This window comes from Lissotriton vulgaris, chromosome 5 (assembly GCF_964263255.1).
Source record: "Lissotriton vulgaris chromosome 5, aLisVul1.2, whole genome shotgun sequence".
Taxonomy (NCBI): domain Eukaryota; kingdom Metazoa; phylum Chordata; class Amphibia; order Caudata; family Salamandridae; genus Lissotriton; species Lissotriton vulgaris.
Genome location: NC_141693.1, coordinates 129,334,672 through 129,352,317, shown reverse-complemented (window position 1 = coordinate 129,352,317; position 17,646 = coordinate 129,334,672). Strand labels below are relative to the sequence as shown.

The window sequence follows — 17,646 nt, the reverse complement described above, 5'->3', positions numbered from 1 at the left end:
GATAAATAGCCCTTCCTCTAGCCTGCTGTGGGTACAGCATCAAACTAAACACCTAAGTGGCTCTGCCCATGTTCACCTGTAGGACAATGTGGCACTATCTACTATAATAGGGTGTTGCTGGACCACTGTTGCTCACAAAAGTTAACATGTACTTAAAAGGGGTTAGAATTTCCCCTTTATAAACGTAAAAACAGTAAAGACCTGTGTGTTTCGAATGTGATGTCAGGAGCAGGCACCCGTGCTCAGGAGCCCTTTTTATTAAAATGTGCTAAATCAATCAAGGCTACTCTACTCCCACCCCATGCCCCTGCACTCACAGTGACAGTGCAGTGGTAATGCATCATCCTTCATAGAGGGACCAGCCTCCTGGGAGAGACTTCCATTGAACCTGTGGTGGTACCTAGTTCATGATACCCTGTTGCCACTCTCCCCCGCTCTTTTGCATAATGCCCATTAGGATTGGGATGTTGCGGCATTCGTGCTAAACATCAAACCTGAACTTAAAACAAATAAGGTCCCTTCAGGACACAGTCAGAGATGGCATAACAAGTAGTGCATTTTAATCCGAAAGGGTCTGGTGTGATTTTATCCTGGGAGCTGAGCTGGTGTGACCTTTGAGTGTTCAAGCTGATTACCATGTGCAATCCCAGTGCTGGGACTTTCAAAAGGACGTTTGGTAGGGCAAAGTATTTCAGAAGCCTTCTAAATGCCAACATTTGGGATAACAGTGGACCCTTTGTTGCAACAGAATAGCATCTTTGTTTCAGTCCCACAAAGTCTCTTTCTATCACAATATCATTTCTACACTTGCTCAGAATATGTTCCAGTTTCTTTGCTGCTTTCGGGGAAATGTTCATTTAACTACACAGTCGAATTATAGATGGACGATGAATTCTATCACACGTTCAACATCACAGACATCTAATGAGTTACATCACAATAAGGCTCGAAGGATTGCCACATCAGCAGGAAGGCTCACCAGAGAACCTTGGCAACAGAAACCACACGCCTTTCGTTTTTATCAAGCTGCCATCAGAAGCTTGCAAGTGATGACAGACACCGTGTGCATGTTTATGTTTTTCCAGATCTCAGATCAAGAGCAGTCATGTGCAGCTTGCAACAGTGTTCAGCCATGTTTTTTAAGCGTGTGTTTACTCATAAGGTGACCTGCTTATAAGTAATTATTATATGTAGTTTATTTGAACAGATACGTTTTCCATAATTTCATACTTTCTAATATGTGAATTCAGGATCTGTGCTGTGCGAAAACTTCTTGTGTTTGTTATTTACAGATGATTACGTTGTCTTATTTAAGAATCTAGACCGCATATTATGCTGTACACAATTGACCTGCCCCTTAGTTCACTAATGAAATTCATGGCAGGGCAGAACGACGGGCAGAAATGGTTTCTCTTTAAAGAAATCCTTCTCAATGCCGGTATCTATTCAGATGCACTAAGATTAAACGCTTCCACATAATAAAGAAGTCCACATTTTTTTTTAAATTTTGAAGCAACTTCATGGTATTTTCACACAATTTTTGTTGCATAATTTACATTGCCAATATTTTTTAGTGTTCCACTGATGCACAAGCTGGTAGAGCCAAGCCAGTCACTTGGCTTGGCTGTGGATCGGCTCAGGCTCGGCTCTCCCTGTTAATCTGTTGGATTTCCTACCACTAGAGCCACATCACAAGGGACATGATGTCATGAATGAGACAGTGCAATCTTCAGTATGCTATGGTCCTGTAATTTAATGTTCGAGGCATATGGGCTGCAGATGGTACATTATGAATAGATCGCCATCTGGTGTTGGGCTCGGATGATTGCACTTTGTTTTTCTCTTGGAGAGTCTTTTGTCTCTTGGTGACTCCTCCCTTGGTTGGTAGTGCGCATGGGCATCGGCTCCATCCTTAGATTGTTTTTTTCCGCCATCGGGTTCGGATGAAGATCGAGACGCTCCAGATCAACTTCACAAGAAAGTGATTTTCGGCGCGTATTCCCTTTTCAATTCGACGGTATTGTTATTCGAACGCGTTCATTTCCATTCCGACGCGTTACAAATTCAAAATAGAAGAGAAAAACTTGGATCTACGTCGAAGAACAGGAGGCCTTTCTCGACGCAGTCAAGCCCGGAGTCCATGGAAAGGACTCCATTCAAAAAATGTCCAACGTGTGGTGCTAAGTTCCCACACAAGGACCTACACGAGGTGTGCAACCTCTGTCTATCGCCTGAACACGAATCCAGGGACTGCGAAGCCTGCGCAGCATTCTCCTCCAAGCTAACGATTAGAAATCGTCGAGCTCGAAGACACGAGGTTTCCAGAATGCAGGCGGAAGCGATCCCGGAGCTGTTCGGAGACGAACAAATCGAGGAAGAAGAGGACCAGTCGGGGTCGGAAGGGGACCAGTCGGAGGTTGAAGAACTCATCGAGCAACAAACCGTGAGTGACGACGTCCTCTTACCGAAAAACCGACCCCGTGTGGTAACGACCCCGCCCTCGGGCCCGGTCAAACCGCTGAAAAAAGTTTCCGACGCCCCGCCCTCGGGCCCGGCAACGAAACCGAAACTGAAACCGAAACACTCGGACTCCCACCATGTCGGATCCGAGAAAAGGGCGACATCGACTTCGGCACCAAGGCTACATACAAAGGAGAGCTCGGGATCGAAACATTCCATGTCGAAACATAAATATGACTTATCGCCCAAGAGACACTCGATACCAAGAAAGTCGGAATCGAGCAAACATTCGGTGTCGAAAACAACAAGATCTGACGATCGAAAACAAAAGCACCTCTCGGAACCAGGACCCTCGGTACCGATTCAGGAGCAACAGACAGATCCCAAACAAAAGATCTTGTTTATTGATCCACAAACTGGGAAAGTGGTCACGAAGAAGAGAAAGAGTGAACAGTCAGAAGATAAACCTCTTCCTTCAAAAAAGAGAACAATGGGGACGAATATAACTCCTCCTGCTTCTCCTCGTCCTAGAGTAACACCCTCTTCTCCTATTCCTCACAATAGGCCAAATATTCCTACACCTTCCACACCAAGACCAGCTACACCTCAGTCAGATGTAGACAGTGAGCTAGGGGAGGGAGAACCTCAAGGGGATGACAAAACTATCCCAGATGAGGAGGATCCATGGGAAAATTATGATGTAGGGTCAGATGAGGACAACGACCCAGAGCTATATCCCTCAAAGCCTTCACCACCTGATGATAACACAGGTTTTGTGCAGCTCATTAATAGGGCAGCAAAATACCATAAGGTAGATATACATACAGAACCTCAAATAGAGGATTTCTTGTTAGAGACTCTACCTAATGCACAGAGAACATCAGGTACTCTTCCTATGTTGAAAGGTCTCCTTACTCACACAGATGAGATATTCGAAAACCCAGTGAGAGCCAGGGTGTTAAACCCAAGAATTGATAAAAAATACAAAGCGGCTCCAAAGGACCCAATATTTATTAGAGGGCATGTACCGCTAGACTCGCTGGTGGTCTCAAACGCTCGTAAAAGAGCAAACTCATTATCTACAGGAGAGGCTCCTCCACCAGATAAAGAGTCAAAGTTAATAGATGCATCAGGTAAAAGAGTAGCATCACAGGCAGCGAATAGCTGGCGTATAGCCAATACACAAGCACTACTCGCACGTTACGACAGGGCACATTACGATGAATTAGAAAAACTCATCACACATCTCCCCAAAGAACATCAGAAAAAGGCAGATCAGTTAATACAGGAAGGTAAAATAATAACTAATACTTCCATTAAATGTGCATTAGACGCAGCAGACACTGCAGCAAGATCGATTAACACTAGTGTCATGCTAAGAAGGCACGCATGGCTTAGAATCTCAGGATTCAAACAAGAGGTACAAACAGCCCTACTGAACAAACCATTTGATCAGAAGACATTGTTTGGTTCAAGCACAGACGAGACATTAGAGAAAATGAAGAAAGATACGGAAACGGCTAAGTCAATGGGAGCATTGCAACAGCCAACACACAGAGGTTCCTTTCGTAGATCCACCTATAGAGGGGGCTCAAAGAACACAGGAACGAATCAGCAATCCACATCTTTCACACCAACATCACCCAGAGGTAATTCAAGAGGCAGTTACAGAGGTAACAACAATAAGGGAAGAGGCCGCGGAAATAATAATAACCGCAACGCCTCAACACCAAAACAGTGACTTCATAGAACTCCCCCCAGACCACATAACACCGGTCGGGGGACGTCTATCACAGTTCCTACCTGTCTGGGAAAACATCACGTCAGACAAGTGGGCGAGACAAATTATCCAACATGGTTATTGCCTAGAACTCACAGATACCCCACCAAACATCCCCCCCAAACAGCGTCCAATGAGTCAGGATCATCTGACATTGTTAAGAGAAGAAGTGCTAGCACTTCTACAAAAGCATGCAATAGAGAAGGTCCCAAAAGATCAACAGGGCACAGGAGTATACTCTCTATACTTCCTGATCCCCAAAAAGGACGGGTCCCTACGACCAATATTAGACCTCAGACCTCTCAATGCTTACATAAATTCGGAGCACTTCCACATGGTCACGCTCCAACAAGTACTCCCTTTACTGAAGAAAGGGGACTTTCTTTCTACACTGGATCTAAAAGACGCTTACTTTCATATCCCAATTCACACAGCCCACAGAAAATACCTAAGGTTTGTGTTAGAAGGACAACACTATCAGTTCAAAGTTCTTCCATTCGGTGTCACAACAGCACCGAGAGTTTTCACAAAATGCCTAGCTGTGGTGGCAGCACACCTGAGAAGACAACAAATACATGTCTTCCCATACTTGGACGATTGGCTAATAAAGGCCAAGTCAAAGGAAGAATGTCTTCACAACACACAGAAGACAATTCAATTGCTGCACCACCTAGGGTTCACGGTGAACTACAAAAAATCACACCTGCAACCAAACCAGATTCAGCAATACCTGGGGGCTACAGTAGACACAGAAAAGGCAATAGCATACCCCAACCCAATCAGAGTACAGACAATGGTCGGGTTAATACAAAGATTTCAACCACAACACTCACTACCAGCACGAGTGTTTATGCAACTATTAGGCATGATGTCCTCCTGCATACTGCTAATACCACATGCCAGACTACAAATGCGCCCACTACAAGAGTGTCTAGCGACACAGTGGAATCAGGCTCAAGGTCAGATTACAGATCTGGTGTTGGTAGACGACCGGACGTATCGCTCTCTGAAGTGGTGGAACACAGAAAACATTTCCAAGGGACGGTCGTTCCTAGAGCCAATTCCACAAGTGATAATAACAGCGGACGCATCGCTCTCCGGATGGGGAGCGCATATGGACAGATACACAGTACAGGGGAAGTGGAGTGTGCAGCAAAAGAAACTGCACATCAACTACCTAGAGCTATTAGCAATATTTCTAGCACTAAAAGCTTTCCAAATGCAAATAACTGGCAAAGCAGTCCTGATCAGAACAGACAACATGACTGCAATGTATTATATTCAAAAACAGGGGGGGACACACTCTCTCCAACTGTCCAGACTAGCACAGGACATATGGAGATGGGCCATTCCTCAAAAGATCTACCTGTTAGCGGAACACCTACCAGGAGTTCAAAACCAAATAGCAGACATCCTAAGCAGACAGTCAGAACAAGTACACGAATGGGAGCTGCACGACCAAATACTACAGCCATTCTTCCAAAAATGGGGGCAACCAGAGATAGATCTGTTTGCCAATCATCAGAACGCAAAATGCAAAGAATTCGCATCCAGGTACCCACACCAAAGGTCCCAGGGCAATGCACTGTGGATAAATTGGTCCAACAGATTTGCTTACGCGTTCCCTCCTCTACCACTAATTCCATTACTGGTTCGGAAACTGCAGCAACATTCAATGACAATGATACTAGTGGCACCCACGTGGGCAAGACAGCCGTGGTTCACCACGCTGCTACAACTCTCACAAGTACCACATCAAAAGCTAAGGTTATTACCCATGCATCTTACACAGAACCATGGAGAAATAATGCACCCAGATCCCAAACAACTGAACCTAGCGATCTGGCTCCTGAGGTCATAGAGTTTGGGTATTTAGATTTACCACCAGAATGCATGGAAATCATTAAACAAGCAAGACGTCCTACCACCAGAGCATGCTATGCAGCAAAATGGAAGAGGTTTGCTATACACTGTAACAGTAAGCACATCAACCCTCTGGACGCATCCACTAAACAAATCATTTGCTATTTGTTACACTTACAGCAATGTAACCTAGCATATACCTCTATCAGAGTTCATCTAGCAGCCATAGCGGCATACCTACAAAACAGACAACATCTGTCACTGTTCAAAGTACCAGCAATTAAAGCTTTCATGGAAGGACTCAAAAGAGTCATTCCACCAAGAAGACCACCTTCCCCAGTCTGGAATCTCAACATAGTGCTTACCAGACTAATGGGGCCACCATTTGAACCTATGCATAGGTGTGAAATACAATTCCTCACATGGAAGGTAGCCTTTCTCATAGCTATCACGTCACTTAGAAGAGTAAGTGAACTGCAGGCTTTTACGATTCAAGAACCATTTATGCAGCTACACCAAAATAAAGTGGTTCTTAGAACAAACCCAAAATTCTTACCGAAGGTTATTTCAGCATTCCACATCAATCAGTCAGTGGAATTACCGGTTTTCTTTCCAAAACCACAAACAGTAGCTGAAAGAGCCCTACATACACTGGATGTTAGAAGGGCCATATTGTACTATATAGAAAGAACACAAACTTTCAGAAAGACAAAACAGCTATTTGTTGCGTTTTCTCCCACACATAAAGGCAATCCCATCTCCAAAGCGGGCATTGCCAGATGGATTGTAAAATGCATTCAAATATGCTACTTAAAGGCAAAGAGAACATTAACTGTTCCTCCTAGAGCTCACTCTACACGTAAACTAGGAGCATCTATGGCATTTCTGGGAAACATTCCACTAGATGACATATGCAAAGCGGCTACCTGGGTTACACCGCACACCTTCACAAAACACTATTGTGTAGATGTGCACACAACACAACAAGCTAGAGTGGGACAAGCAGTATTAAAAACATTGTTTCAGACAGTTGCAACAGACACGGGCGACCACCGCTAGGGAGAGAACTGCTATATAGTCTATTCATAATGTACCATCTGCAGCCCATATGCCTCGAACGGAATATGCTACTTACCAGTATGCATCTGTTCTTGGCATAGAGGGCTGCAGAGTGGTACATGCCCTCCCAGCCTCCCCGGAAACCTGTGTCTGTTCCAACATTATCTTATTTAGATACACTTACATGGGCACTCTTATCTGTATTCTACTATACTACTCCATCTAACCCTACTATGGCAAAACAATCTAAGGATGGAGCCGATGCCCATGCGCACTACCAACCAAGGGAGGAGTCACCAAGAGACAAAAGACTCTCCAAGAGAAAAACAAAGTGCAATCATCCGAGCCCAACACCAGATGGCGATCTATTCATAATGTACCACTCTGCAGCCCTCTATGCCAAGAACAGATGCATACTGGTAAGTAGCATATTCCATAAGAGTTATTACTGCTAGCACACACCACTAGAGATGTCAGAGGAGTCCATTTAGAAACAAGACCCCCCCAAGTCCAAGAGTGTCAGAAGTGGATGTCTGCCATTCAAAAATATGACCACCAAATATATACATTTCAAGGTTTTCACCCTTCCTGCAGTATCCACGAATGGAAGGGCCAGGTGCACTCTTCAAGTGCTAGAAAGTTGGGGCTAGATGTATCAAGCTGTTTGCGATTCGCAAAGGCCGGAATTCACAGAATTCCAGCTTTTGCGAACCGCAAACGGTCAAACAAAAATTTGCAAAATAAGGAATCGCAAAAATTTGCGATTCCTTATTTTGCTTAAGCATTTAAGGAATCGCAATTTTGCGATTCCTTAAATGCTATGTATGTAGCATTTAGGAATTGCGAATTTAGGTTAAGAAATCGCAAATTACCACCAACTTGAAGTTGGTGGTAATTTGCAGATTCTTTTAAAAATGCACAATTTGGCATTTGTGAAGGTGGCATGTGACGCACATACATGCCCATAGGGCATGTATGTGCGCCATATGCACAAACATGTACATTTCAGGGGTGCAGCAGTGTGTCCTTGAGACACCCCTGCACCCTTAAAATTATTCTCAATTTGCGATTAGCAAATTGCGAATCGCAAATTGAGATTTATTTCACAATCATTCCTATGGGCCTCCTGGCCAATAGGAATAAATTGGAAATTATTCCTTAATTGCGAATTCGCAAATTTCGAATTCGCAAATAAGGAAGTTTAAGAAATCGCTAAAAAATAGCGATTTTCTACATACATCCCATTTTGCGATTTCTAAATAGCGATTCCTTAAAAATGGCTATTTAGAAATCACAAAAGGGTATGTTGATACATCTACCCCTAGGTTTATAGCATGTGATTTAGACTAACAAATATATAATTCCTGAATGACAAGAGGTGAATACTGCAGTAAAATGATGGCCAAAAGTAGTATTCCTACAGCAAGTGGCATCCCTACGTTAGGAAGAAAACTACATGTATTTTAAACGCAAACTATATTCATGCATCATATTGATAGAATAATTAAGAAATCAATTAGTGTTGCTGTAAATAGAAGAGAATTATGACTGCAAATTATGGTAACTTTTTATATATTTATCATAATATATAAAAAATGAGAGAACAATTGTGATGTACATAATGGTATAAAACAAAATAAAACATGTGTTCATATATTTATACCTTCATTCATGTATTCAGTGTCATCATATAATAGATAAATACTGTGCTAGCGTGCATTTAAGCCGTTTAAATTTGTATTGGTAATGTGTTTTGCATAATTAAGAACCAGCTTTAGAACTACTTATATGGTGGAAGCTCATCAGCGAAAGCCATTTTGAAATGTGATACTCGTCAGTACAAAATAAAGGTCTTATTTAGAGTTCAGCGGATGGGATACTCCGTCACGGACATGACGACTAATCCGTCTGCCGTAGTTCTAGTGCCATTGAATATAATACACTTGTAATACAGAGGATGGAATATCTGTCACATTTGGGATGAAGGGACCTATCCACCAAACTCTAAATCAGATCCAAAGTCTGCAATTGAATATAATATTTTATATTTGAACCACAAGAGGTCTGATTGGTTGTGCAGTGTAAATGGCTAGTCGAACACATCCACTGGGCCCACCTGCTTGTCCACTAACTGTTTATCTCTTGTTTTGCAAGGAGGAGACCACCCCTCCACCAACGGAGGCCTCTGTCCTAGGAGCTGCTGAAACTGCCCAAGTGGAAACAGTGGAGGCCAACCCTGTCGTGGAGGACCCTCTGATAGACGAGTACAACTATGGGACCATCCCAGAAGAAGAATATTACACCCCTCAACCCTACGACGACCTTAATTACGATGGGATTGAGGAGACTGAAACTGGTGTTGAAGAAACAGGAGGGGCTGTAGAAGGTGGTGGAGCAGCAGTAGGGGGAACGGGAGGCAATGTTGCAGTCGAAGTCCCCACTAGTTCAGTCATCACAGTCAAAGAATCTGATGTAAGTCCCGTATTTTGTTTCAACATCTTTGCCTCTTTGCTCTTGAGGTGGGTGGTGGTTTTGACTCTGGATATTTTATCTTCGTTATGTTATGTATCATAATAGATATGCCTACTTGAGTGCATCATATGCAGCAAAATAGCCTCTTGTGACTTTAGGGCTAAGGAAGCGTACACACGATAGGACCCATCACCTCAAGCTGAGTGTAACAGTTGGGTTCTGAGACAAGAGTAAAAAACGTATTTGTGGTATAGATCCTGATCATAAGATACCAGAAGAGCAAAGGGGTCAAGGGATGTGAAGCAATTTTTAATCAGAAAAGATTGCTTGTGGCAAAACAACAGGTTTTGAAAAACAAGGGTACCCCGTTAAGTGAACCTGGGGTGTAATATTTATGAGAAGAACATTGGTTCAAAGGTGGCCTGACTAGGTCCAGTAACAGAAGGTTAGATATTATTTTGTCTGTAGATTGAGTCAATTGGGGAGCAAGCTTCGTAGGGCAACATGTGTATTTTTAATCATTGTGGTTTGCAAATTGGTATTTAGACAAGTATGTTCAGGTGCTCAAATGAGTGAAAAAGGTACTGCTGTTAGTGCTTATGCTGCGGGCACTGCATCAGCACTAACGGCAGCTGCCGCGAGGACGAGGATAGTCATTCCGGCCGTGGACCGAGGAGATTAAATCCCGACCTGAGGCAAGATTCCGGGATCCGCAAGGGATATGGATTGCACTTCCTGTCCCTCACTTAAAATATTCATGCTTCTCCCCAAGCACGCTGTTCTAATTCTTCCTAGACTAAACTTCTACATACGCATGGACTCGTATTTTAGATTATAAGATCGACTTCCTATATAGAGAAATCTCAATCTAAACAGACCACGAAGAGACCCTTTTTCAACACAAGATCAAGATACCGATCCATGTCAATCTCTTGTCCCAACAAATATTTCACAACGCTCACTCTGTCCTGATGATGATCTTGACTCACTAAAGATCGAAACGTCGTCGACCCCCCCATTGAAAATCCCCCCATTTGTACATATTGTTCTGGATTTCTTTTTGTTGTCCGTGTGATATGTCGTATATTGTCAATTTCACTCAGTCACGTTACGCACCTTTTTCACTCATGTGCGCACCTGAACGTACTTGTGTAAATACCAATTTGCAAACTACAATGATTAAAAATACACATGTTGCCCTACGAAACTTGCTCCCCAATGATTCAATCTATAGACAAAATAATACTTAACCTTGTGTTACTGGACCTACTCAGGCCACCCTTGAACCATTGTTCTTCTCATAAAAATTGTGACAAAACAATGACCTGATGAACAGTCCAGAGATGTGGATTTAGCACCTCCCATCACAGGCAACTAATAGGATGAACTTTTAAAAAATATGATTCAGACATGTAAGTGGAGTCATCGTGTGGCTGCTGCTGTTCACAGGCAGGATGGGAAGAATATTCTGCTGTATTGCCCGTCTAAGTGGATCAGTAGGACTCTTACTGCTGCAGCGAATTGGGTCTTTTTTTAAGAAGCGAGAGTCCCTGGAAAAGGATTAATCTTTTCTACAGGATTCGTTTTTCAAATTTGTCGAGTAAAGTAGTCTCTGTCTTATCACTGGTCCCTACTACTAAAGTAGGAGACGCAGTTAACCCACAAACACCTCAGACATGCCTGGTCACAGTTAACGCCTGACTTTATGTTCTTCTCTTGAGTAGCACACCAGCTCATGGTGCAGCATGCTTGTGTTTGCTCCTGCCACACCCTATGCATTGAAATCACAATATTATCACTCACTATGAAGCTCATTGTGATTTGTGAACATGGAGGCTAAGAGAGCCCTTTAGCAGGCTCTGCCCCCTTTGAACATGCACTGAGGCTCAGTCATACGCTAAGAAACAATTACCATCAGGGCAAAGTCTAGAAAAGGAGAACACCAAAGATTTCTAATTGCTTCCACCCTAGAAGTGTCAGAGTCCCAGTGGTGTGTCCAGTTCAGACTTACTTTAAGTTGCATTATTTCTTGCTGTCCTTTTTATTTTGTGACTCAATCTGTACTTTGTTTGTTCCAGCATGTGATCCTTCCATAACTTGTCTTTCTTGTCCATTATTTTGCATGTCTATTTGGTCATGGACTAAGCCTCACATCCTCTGTCCCATGAACAGTGTTTTCAATAAATATCACTATTTACTTTTTTCCCAGCGGGTGGTGGTCGATGGATCTGACACCGTCCACAAAGAAGTCGACGCTAATGGAGATTTCACCGAAGAAACCATTCAGGAGTATGAGACCAGCAATTATGACGACGACTATTTCGATAAGCCTACCTCAACAACTGACATTGGCCTGGAACTCCCTGCTAACCAACAGACAGAATATGAAGGGGTAAGTCAAGGGGAGGCATCAGGCCTTGACGACATTACCCTGCACTGAGGGTGTCCCCTATTCTGTGTCATGCCCATTCACACTTGCTTATCCTTTGTCAATGACCACTTGTGATAGGAAAATAACTGTTCAAAGTCACCAAGAAACAGTTCTGTCTTAGTATGCTCCTTCCCATCTCCATCTCTGCACTTTCAATGCCAGTATCTCAACATCCCGGAAACACTTTAATATTGTACACTAGGCTTTAAAGCTTCATGAAGAGGCCCCTTTATTTGTGAAGTGCATTATCTACCAGGTGGGGTAGTACCTCCTGTTTTCAAGTTCCACACCTAGAAATGGCGGGTAATGCGATAAAATCTTGTTCCTCAAAGGTGCAAAACCTGGTTTTCTTGGCATAATTTGTTTAGAGAAAAACCACCATGTGCAGTAACTTTACACACTTTGCAGTCTTGATTCGGGCACAAATTCTGGCTTTACTAGCCGGAGAAGAGTAAGGACCAAATTACCCTGTTTTACATTAAAAAACACTAAAATAACTTTTTTTTTTAGAAAACATTATTCGTTTTGCATCTTAATTACATTCCTGTTAGATATACATGGTAATGCATACACCAGAAAGAGCTACCGTACCATATGGAAAATACAAGTGTTCTTCAACACGTCCCTCCTTCTCTTAATCGCACAAGACCAACTATATGGTTCAGTTCATGTGTGTGTATATATGTAAGTATGTAGTATGTATGTATGTGCATATCTTGTGATATTTTGATAGTGCAAACCTCGCTGGGGAGCAATAGAGAATTTCACAGTGGGGCTGGATACTTGAGCATTTTCAATAAGCCAAGTTAGTTGGGTAAGGCAGGCTCCTGTCCAGTTCCCATTGTGTAGAGTGGTGGTTTTCTTTGGAGAGGTGTCTCTGCAGTTCTCTACTGAATTGTAGGTGGGCTAGAGCAATTCCAATGTTGATAGGGAAGTTATTCCAGATTCTGGGAAGACTGAGGGAGAAGGCCTCTTTTTTGGTCTTCTCCTTCCTGCACATTCTCAACCCTACTTGATAATACAGTCGTCAAAATTTCACAACAGGTATCATTTCCTGTATGCTGGCTAGTGACCTGTGAACCTTTAAACTTCATGCTTTGCTCTGCACAAAGTTTGTAAAGTTCATGATTTTATCATTTTGATCAGCCTCACTTGTGGTAGCAGATTTTGGAAGATAGGTTTTTGTGATAGAATTTTGCGAGGTAATTCTATGGACAAAAAGTGAAGTTTTCCGCAAAGTTTACATCCTTGACACTTATTCCAAACATTATTGTGAGACCCGTGTGGGAGAAGTTGCTGATCACCAGTAATGACTTACCGAACAATTGGTAACACATTGGGTGAATATTTCCACGAAGGTTGCGAGGGCTGCTGGACCCTTTTTATTCGAGTTACTAGGGTCCCCACCAGGCAGATGAGTTTTGTCCCTCAAACTTTCGATCCCTGAAGGCCCATTTTTGTACTAGTTATCGCTTGCACCAATTGGCAGTCATACGTTCTCGTCTAAAATGACCCTGTCCTACTCAGCCGGCTGCCTCATTTCTAGGGTTAAGGGAAGGCACGGAAAGGGCCTTCACTGGTTTTATTCAAGCTCTTTGCAGGAAGTTGTGTTGGTGCAACACATGATGACTAGAGCGCCTATGCCCCTGCACGGCTCTGGTGCGTACCCTTTTGATTTGACTCTAAGCGCAAATCACAGGCTTCTCACTTTTTCTTTATCAATTCTGGTGTCTAGTTGTAGCATCTAATACAATATAATAATCCTTTCACCTCATTCTTTGAACCAGAGGTGTCTTTCTGTAGAGTAGGCTGGGTGTGGTGGTGGTGGGGGGAGGGGGGGGCAGCAGTGAGTGTCGGGGCAGACGACAGACAGTGGATCTTTTTACATTTCACAGTAACTGTCTGCAGCCCATCCTGTTCTTGAGAGCTGTCTATGTCTCTACTTCTCTATCGATTCCTCTCTGACACACACTAGCTCTCCTTCTGATATCTGTCTCACTACTCTGTTCTAGCTCTCTCTAGCACTCTGTGTCTCTATCTAGTTTTGTCAGGCCCTTACTTTGCCTTATGATCTTTTTTAAGTTCTCTCACTTGCGTACTTCTTAGCTGACTCTATCTTCTCTCTCTCTATCTTTTCCTCTCACTCACTAGCACCCAGGAGATTTCTCAAGCTCTCTCTCCAGCTTCACCTCTGTCTAGCACACGATTTCCGTTTTCGTTCCCTCTCTAACAATGGCAGTCGCAGTCTCCAGTATTGTGTTAACACAGTTAACATGCTTTCAATGGGACAGAATGTCTGGAACAATGACGTCAGAACAGCGCGCCAACCCAGTCCATATGAGAGCTCCAAGTGCATGATGAGGAGAACGAATGGGAGCAGGGTTCCAGTGGCATCAATGCCTATCCATTAGCACAATGTGAACACCAACATAGCACATAGGCAGAAAGCCTCTATTCCATGCGCCGCCATGTCTTGTGCCCAGGTAGACTGGCACACAATTTTCTGTCTGTATTCATGGGCAGGATGGAGATCTAAAGTTTTCATTCCAGAACTGATAGCTCTGAAGTTTCCTAAGTCAGGCACCAGGCATAGACCCCTTGGCTTCCCTTTCCTGTGCAATCCTTGCATTGCATACCAAAGCCGGAAGTGCTGGTTGGACATGGGAAGTCAAGGGTGGGACCAAAGTTGGGCTCCAGATGGACGGCCAGCATTAGATTAATCTGCTGAGTCAGTGTATCAGCGCGTAACAGCTGGGATAGGAATAAATATTTGTCTTTCTGCAGCTGCATGTTTGTATGTGTCATGACTAAAGCACTTTCTAAGCATTGCCTGCGCTCTCTCTAGGTAAATGGCCCAAGAGGAGAAAAGGGGCAGAAAGGCGAGCCAGCTATCATCGAGCCGGTAAGTGTCAGTGAGATTTATGATGTATGGGGGCAAACCTATGTCTACTTCTAGGTGTTGGGGTTCCAATGGGGTTTTCTAGGGGCTGGGAGGCTTTAAAAAGCAAGACGAAGTTCTTATTGACATCTGTGGGAGATTGCTACTTTGCCAACAAGGGCGAGCTGAGGTGTAGTCTTGGTTGTATCATCCCAAAAAAACATAACAGGAACTGATTTTGTCGGATCCATTATCGAATATCTTGGATGCAAATTTGGCTGGTCAGACACAAACCTGTGATTGAAGGAGAGTGATGCTGAGCCGCCCAAGGTCCAAAAACAGACAGAAAGACTTGGATGACTCAGAAAGACAGAATATGGGTCTAACACTTGATCATAGTTCGGGGCTTAGTTCGTTCTTCAGAACTTGCAGCAGTAACGCATAGGAAGTGTTTTAAGAACTTTGAAGAGTATCTGTGGATTTAAGTTGCTATTTAAGTTGAGCGAAGGTACAATCTACACCCCCCCCCCCCAACATGGAGCGCTATATGAGAAATCTATGCACAGGCACAGCTTTCCCATTTGGCTCCTTGGGCAGTGTCTTGGGCTAGCACCAGCCAGGGAGTGACAGGTACTGTCAAGCTTTATAAACCTTGGTTGGCAAACACTGTGTCGGCCCAGCTCATCTTTGATGGACAGGTGTCAGCAGACTTGCCCATTAGGCTACTGTTGAACATTCAGGAAGGATCTCGGGGGCTGAAGGTGCAGAACTGCGAAGTGCTCAGATGGAAAATCCAGACTTACTTCTACAATAATCCTGCAAAAAAGCAGAACTGGATTGTAAAATATGGTGTCTTAAGCCCTTACTTTATCCACCAATCAGACACTTAGGGGTATATTTACAAGGGGATACCGCCACCAGTACATCACTTTTAGCGACGTTCTGGTGACGCTATGCCCTTCTCCATATTTACAAAGTGACTCTAAGCCATTTTGAGTGGTTTAACGCTGCCCTGTCAATAAGGCCCCTTTATGAACATCACGTTGCGTAAAAGGAGCGTGCAATGGGTGTTGTTGCGGGCGTTCCACCGCAACACCCATTGCTTTTTGACACTGCCCCAGATTAGCAAGGATGTGGAAAAATGAGGCAGCACCAAAAAAAAATGCCATGCATGAGCAGGCGTTAGAATGGTGCAATGAGGAGAAATACTGTTATTTCTCCTCGTTTTTGCTTTTCCTATGTATGCAGCATTCTGCAGCTCTCATAGAAACAGCAAAACGCCATTAATAATTCTTTATGTGCAGGATGGTGTCCCTTCCTGCACATAAACAATCATTAAATAATGACGATTTTCTACTTCTTTGTTTGCTGCTCAATGCAGCACACGTAGAAGTAACAAATTACCATTATTGATTGTTAATGTGCAGGAAAGGGCACCTTCTTGCACATAAACACTAATTCAGTGCAACGTTAGTACTGTTGCACTATAGTGCAAGGGTGACTGCGTTGGCACTAGGCAGCTAATTTTAGCGTCAGCGCTTGGGAAGACTCAGGGGTGCGCTGTATTATTGTAAATACAGTGCATCCCTGCGTTTTGGAAAATGTTGGAGCGCAACAACGCAAAATTTGGGGCAGCTCCGCGCTCTGACGTTTCCTGGTAAATATGCCCCTAAATTGTTGCCATCACTAGATCGATGGTCTACCTCCCCACATGCCTGGGCCCGACAATGCAAGTTTTCTTCTGTTGTTGTCTGATTTCTTTAATATTTGCTTCAATCCGTGAATAAACGCTGCCAATTGGTGGTGATTTTGACAGTGTTTCTTAATGAAGCTGACACCTTTTGGCAGATCATGACTTCCTTGGATGCAAATTTTGCCTGGTCAGATGCAACCCTGAGATCGCGAGGGGCCTGATGCTGTCTGCAGAAGCACCAGTTGTTGGGCAGAGTACATAGAACGAGCCTCTTTGTATGCATGTGTGTTGTGCGCATGCTTTAGTGGCTGTTATTGTTCGTGTATATAGGCTGAGTTATTGACTGGTAGGCACATACATATGTTAGAAGTAGAGACTTGGGGGCAGATTTACAATACCTGGCGCATCCCTGCATATCAGCAGGGATGCGCCAGTTATTGTGCGTCATGGCTCCGCCACCATGGATGCGCCGCATTTACAATGCGGCGCACCATGGGGCAAAAACAGACAGATGCGTTACGCATCTGTGCCGTAAAGGCGACGCATTGCTGGAGTTGCGTCGCAAGCGCGACGCAGCTCCAGCAAGGCTCTGGGGTGCCCTATCTTCGCAATGCTGCATCAAGCAGGCACAGGGTTTTGACGCAGCATGGGCTCAAAAGTGACTGAGTGAAATCTTGTAGATTTCACTCAGTCACTTTTAGAAAGCGTTCCTGCGCCGGAACGCCCCCCCACCCCCTCCGCAGGAACCCCTCCTGATGGCACAAGTCTTTACAACGTGACGCATCTCCCAGATGCATCACGGTGTAAATAACCCGCAGCATGGCGCTGGTTTTGCGCCGCCGCTGCGTCACAAAAGTGACGCAATGGCGGCGTCAAAGAGGCGCAAGGGGCTTGTAAATTTGCCCCCAAATCTTCAAGCAGAACCAGTTTTCATGAGCCGTTTCGGAGCTCTGGCTAACATTCCACGTGATTGCAAGTTACTTGGCAGCTGTGCACGCGCCTTTTAAAGA

General features: G+C 43.9%; 1 protein-coding gene across 2 annotated transcripts in view; it reads left to right on the top strand.

Annotated features, from left to right (window-relative positions):
• The window catches only part of COL5A1 (collagen type V alpha 1 chain), a 473,296-nt gene that overhangs the window by 237,261 nt on the left and 218,389 nt on the right, over positions 1–17,646 (top strand). For both annotated transcript variants that reach the window (XM_086921052.1, XM_086921051.1), the window contains exons 7-9: positions 9,317–9,634; positions 11,844–12,026; positions 14,911–14,967. In XM_086921052.1, coding sequence (XP_086777178.1) covers positions 9,317–9,634; positions 11,844–12,026; positions 14,911–14,967 — 558 coding nt within the window. The remainder of the gene's footprint in view (positions 1–9,316; positions 9,635–11,843; positions 12,027–14,910; positions 14,968–17,646) is intronic.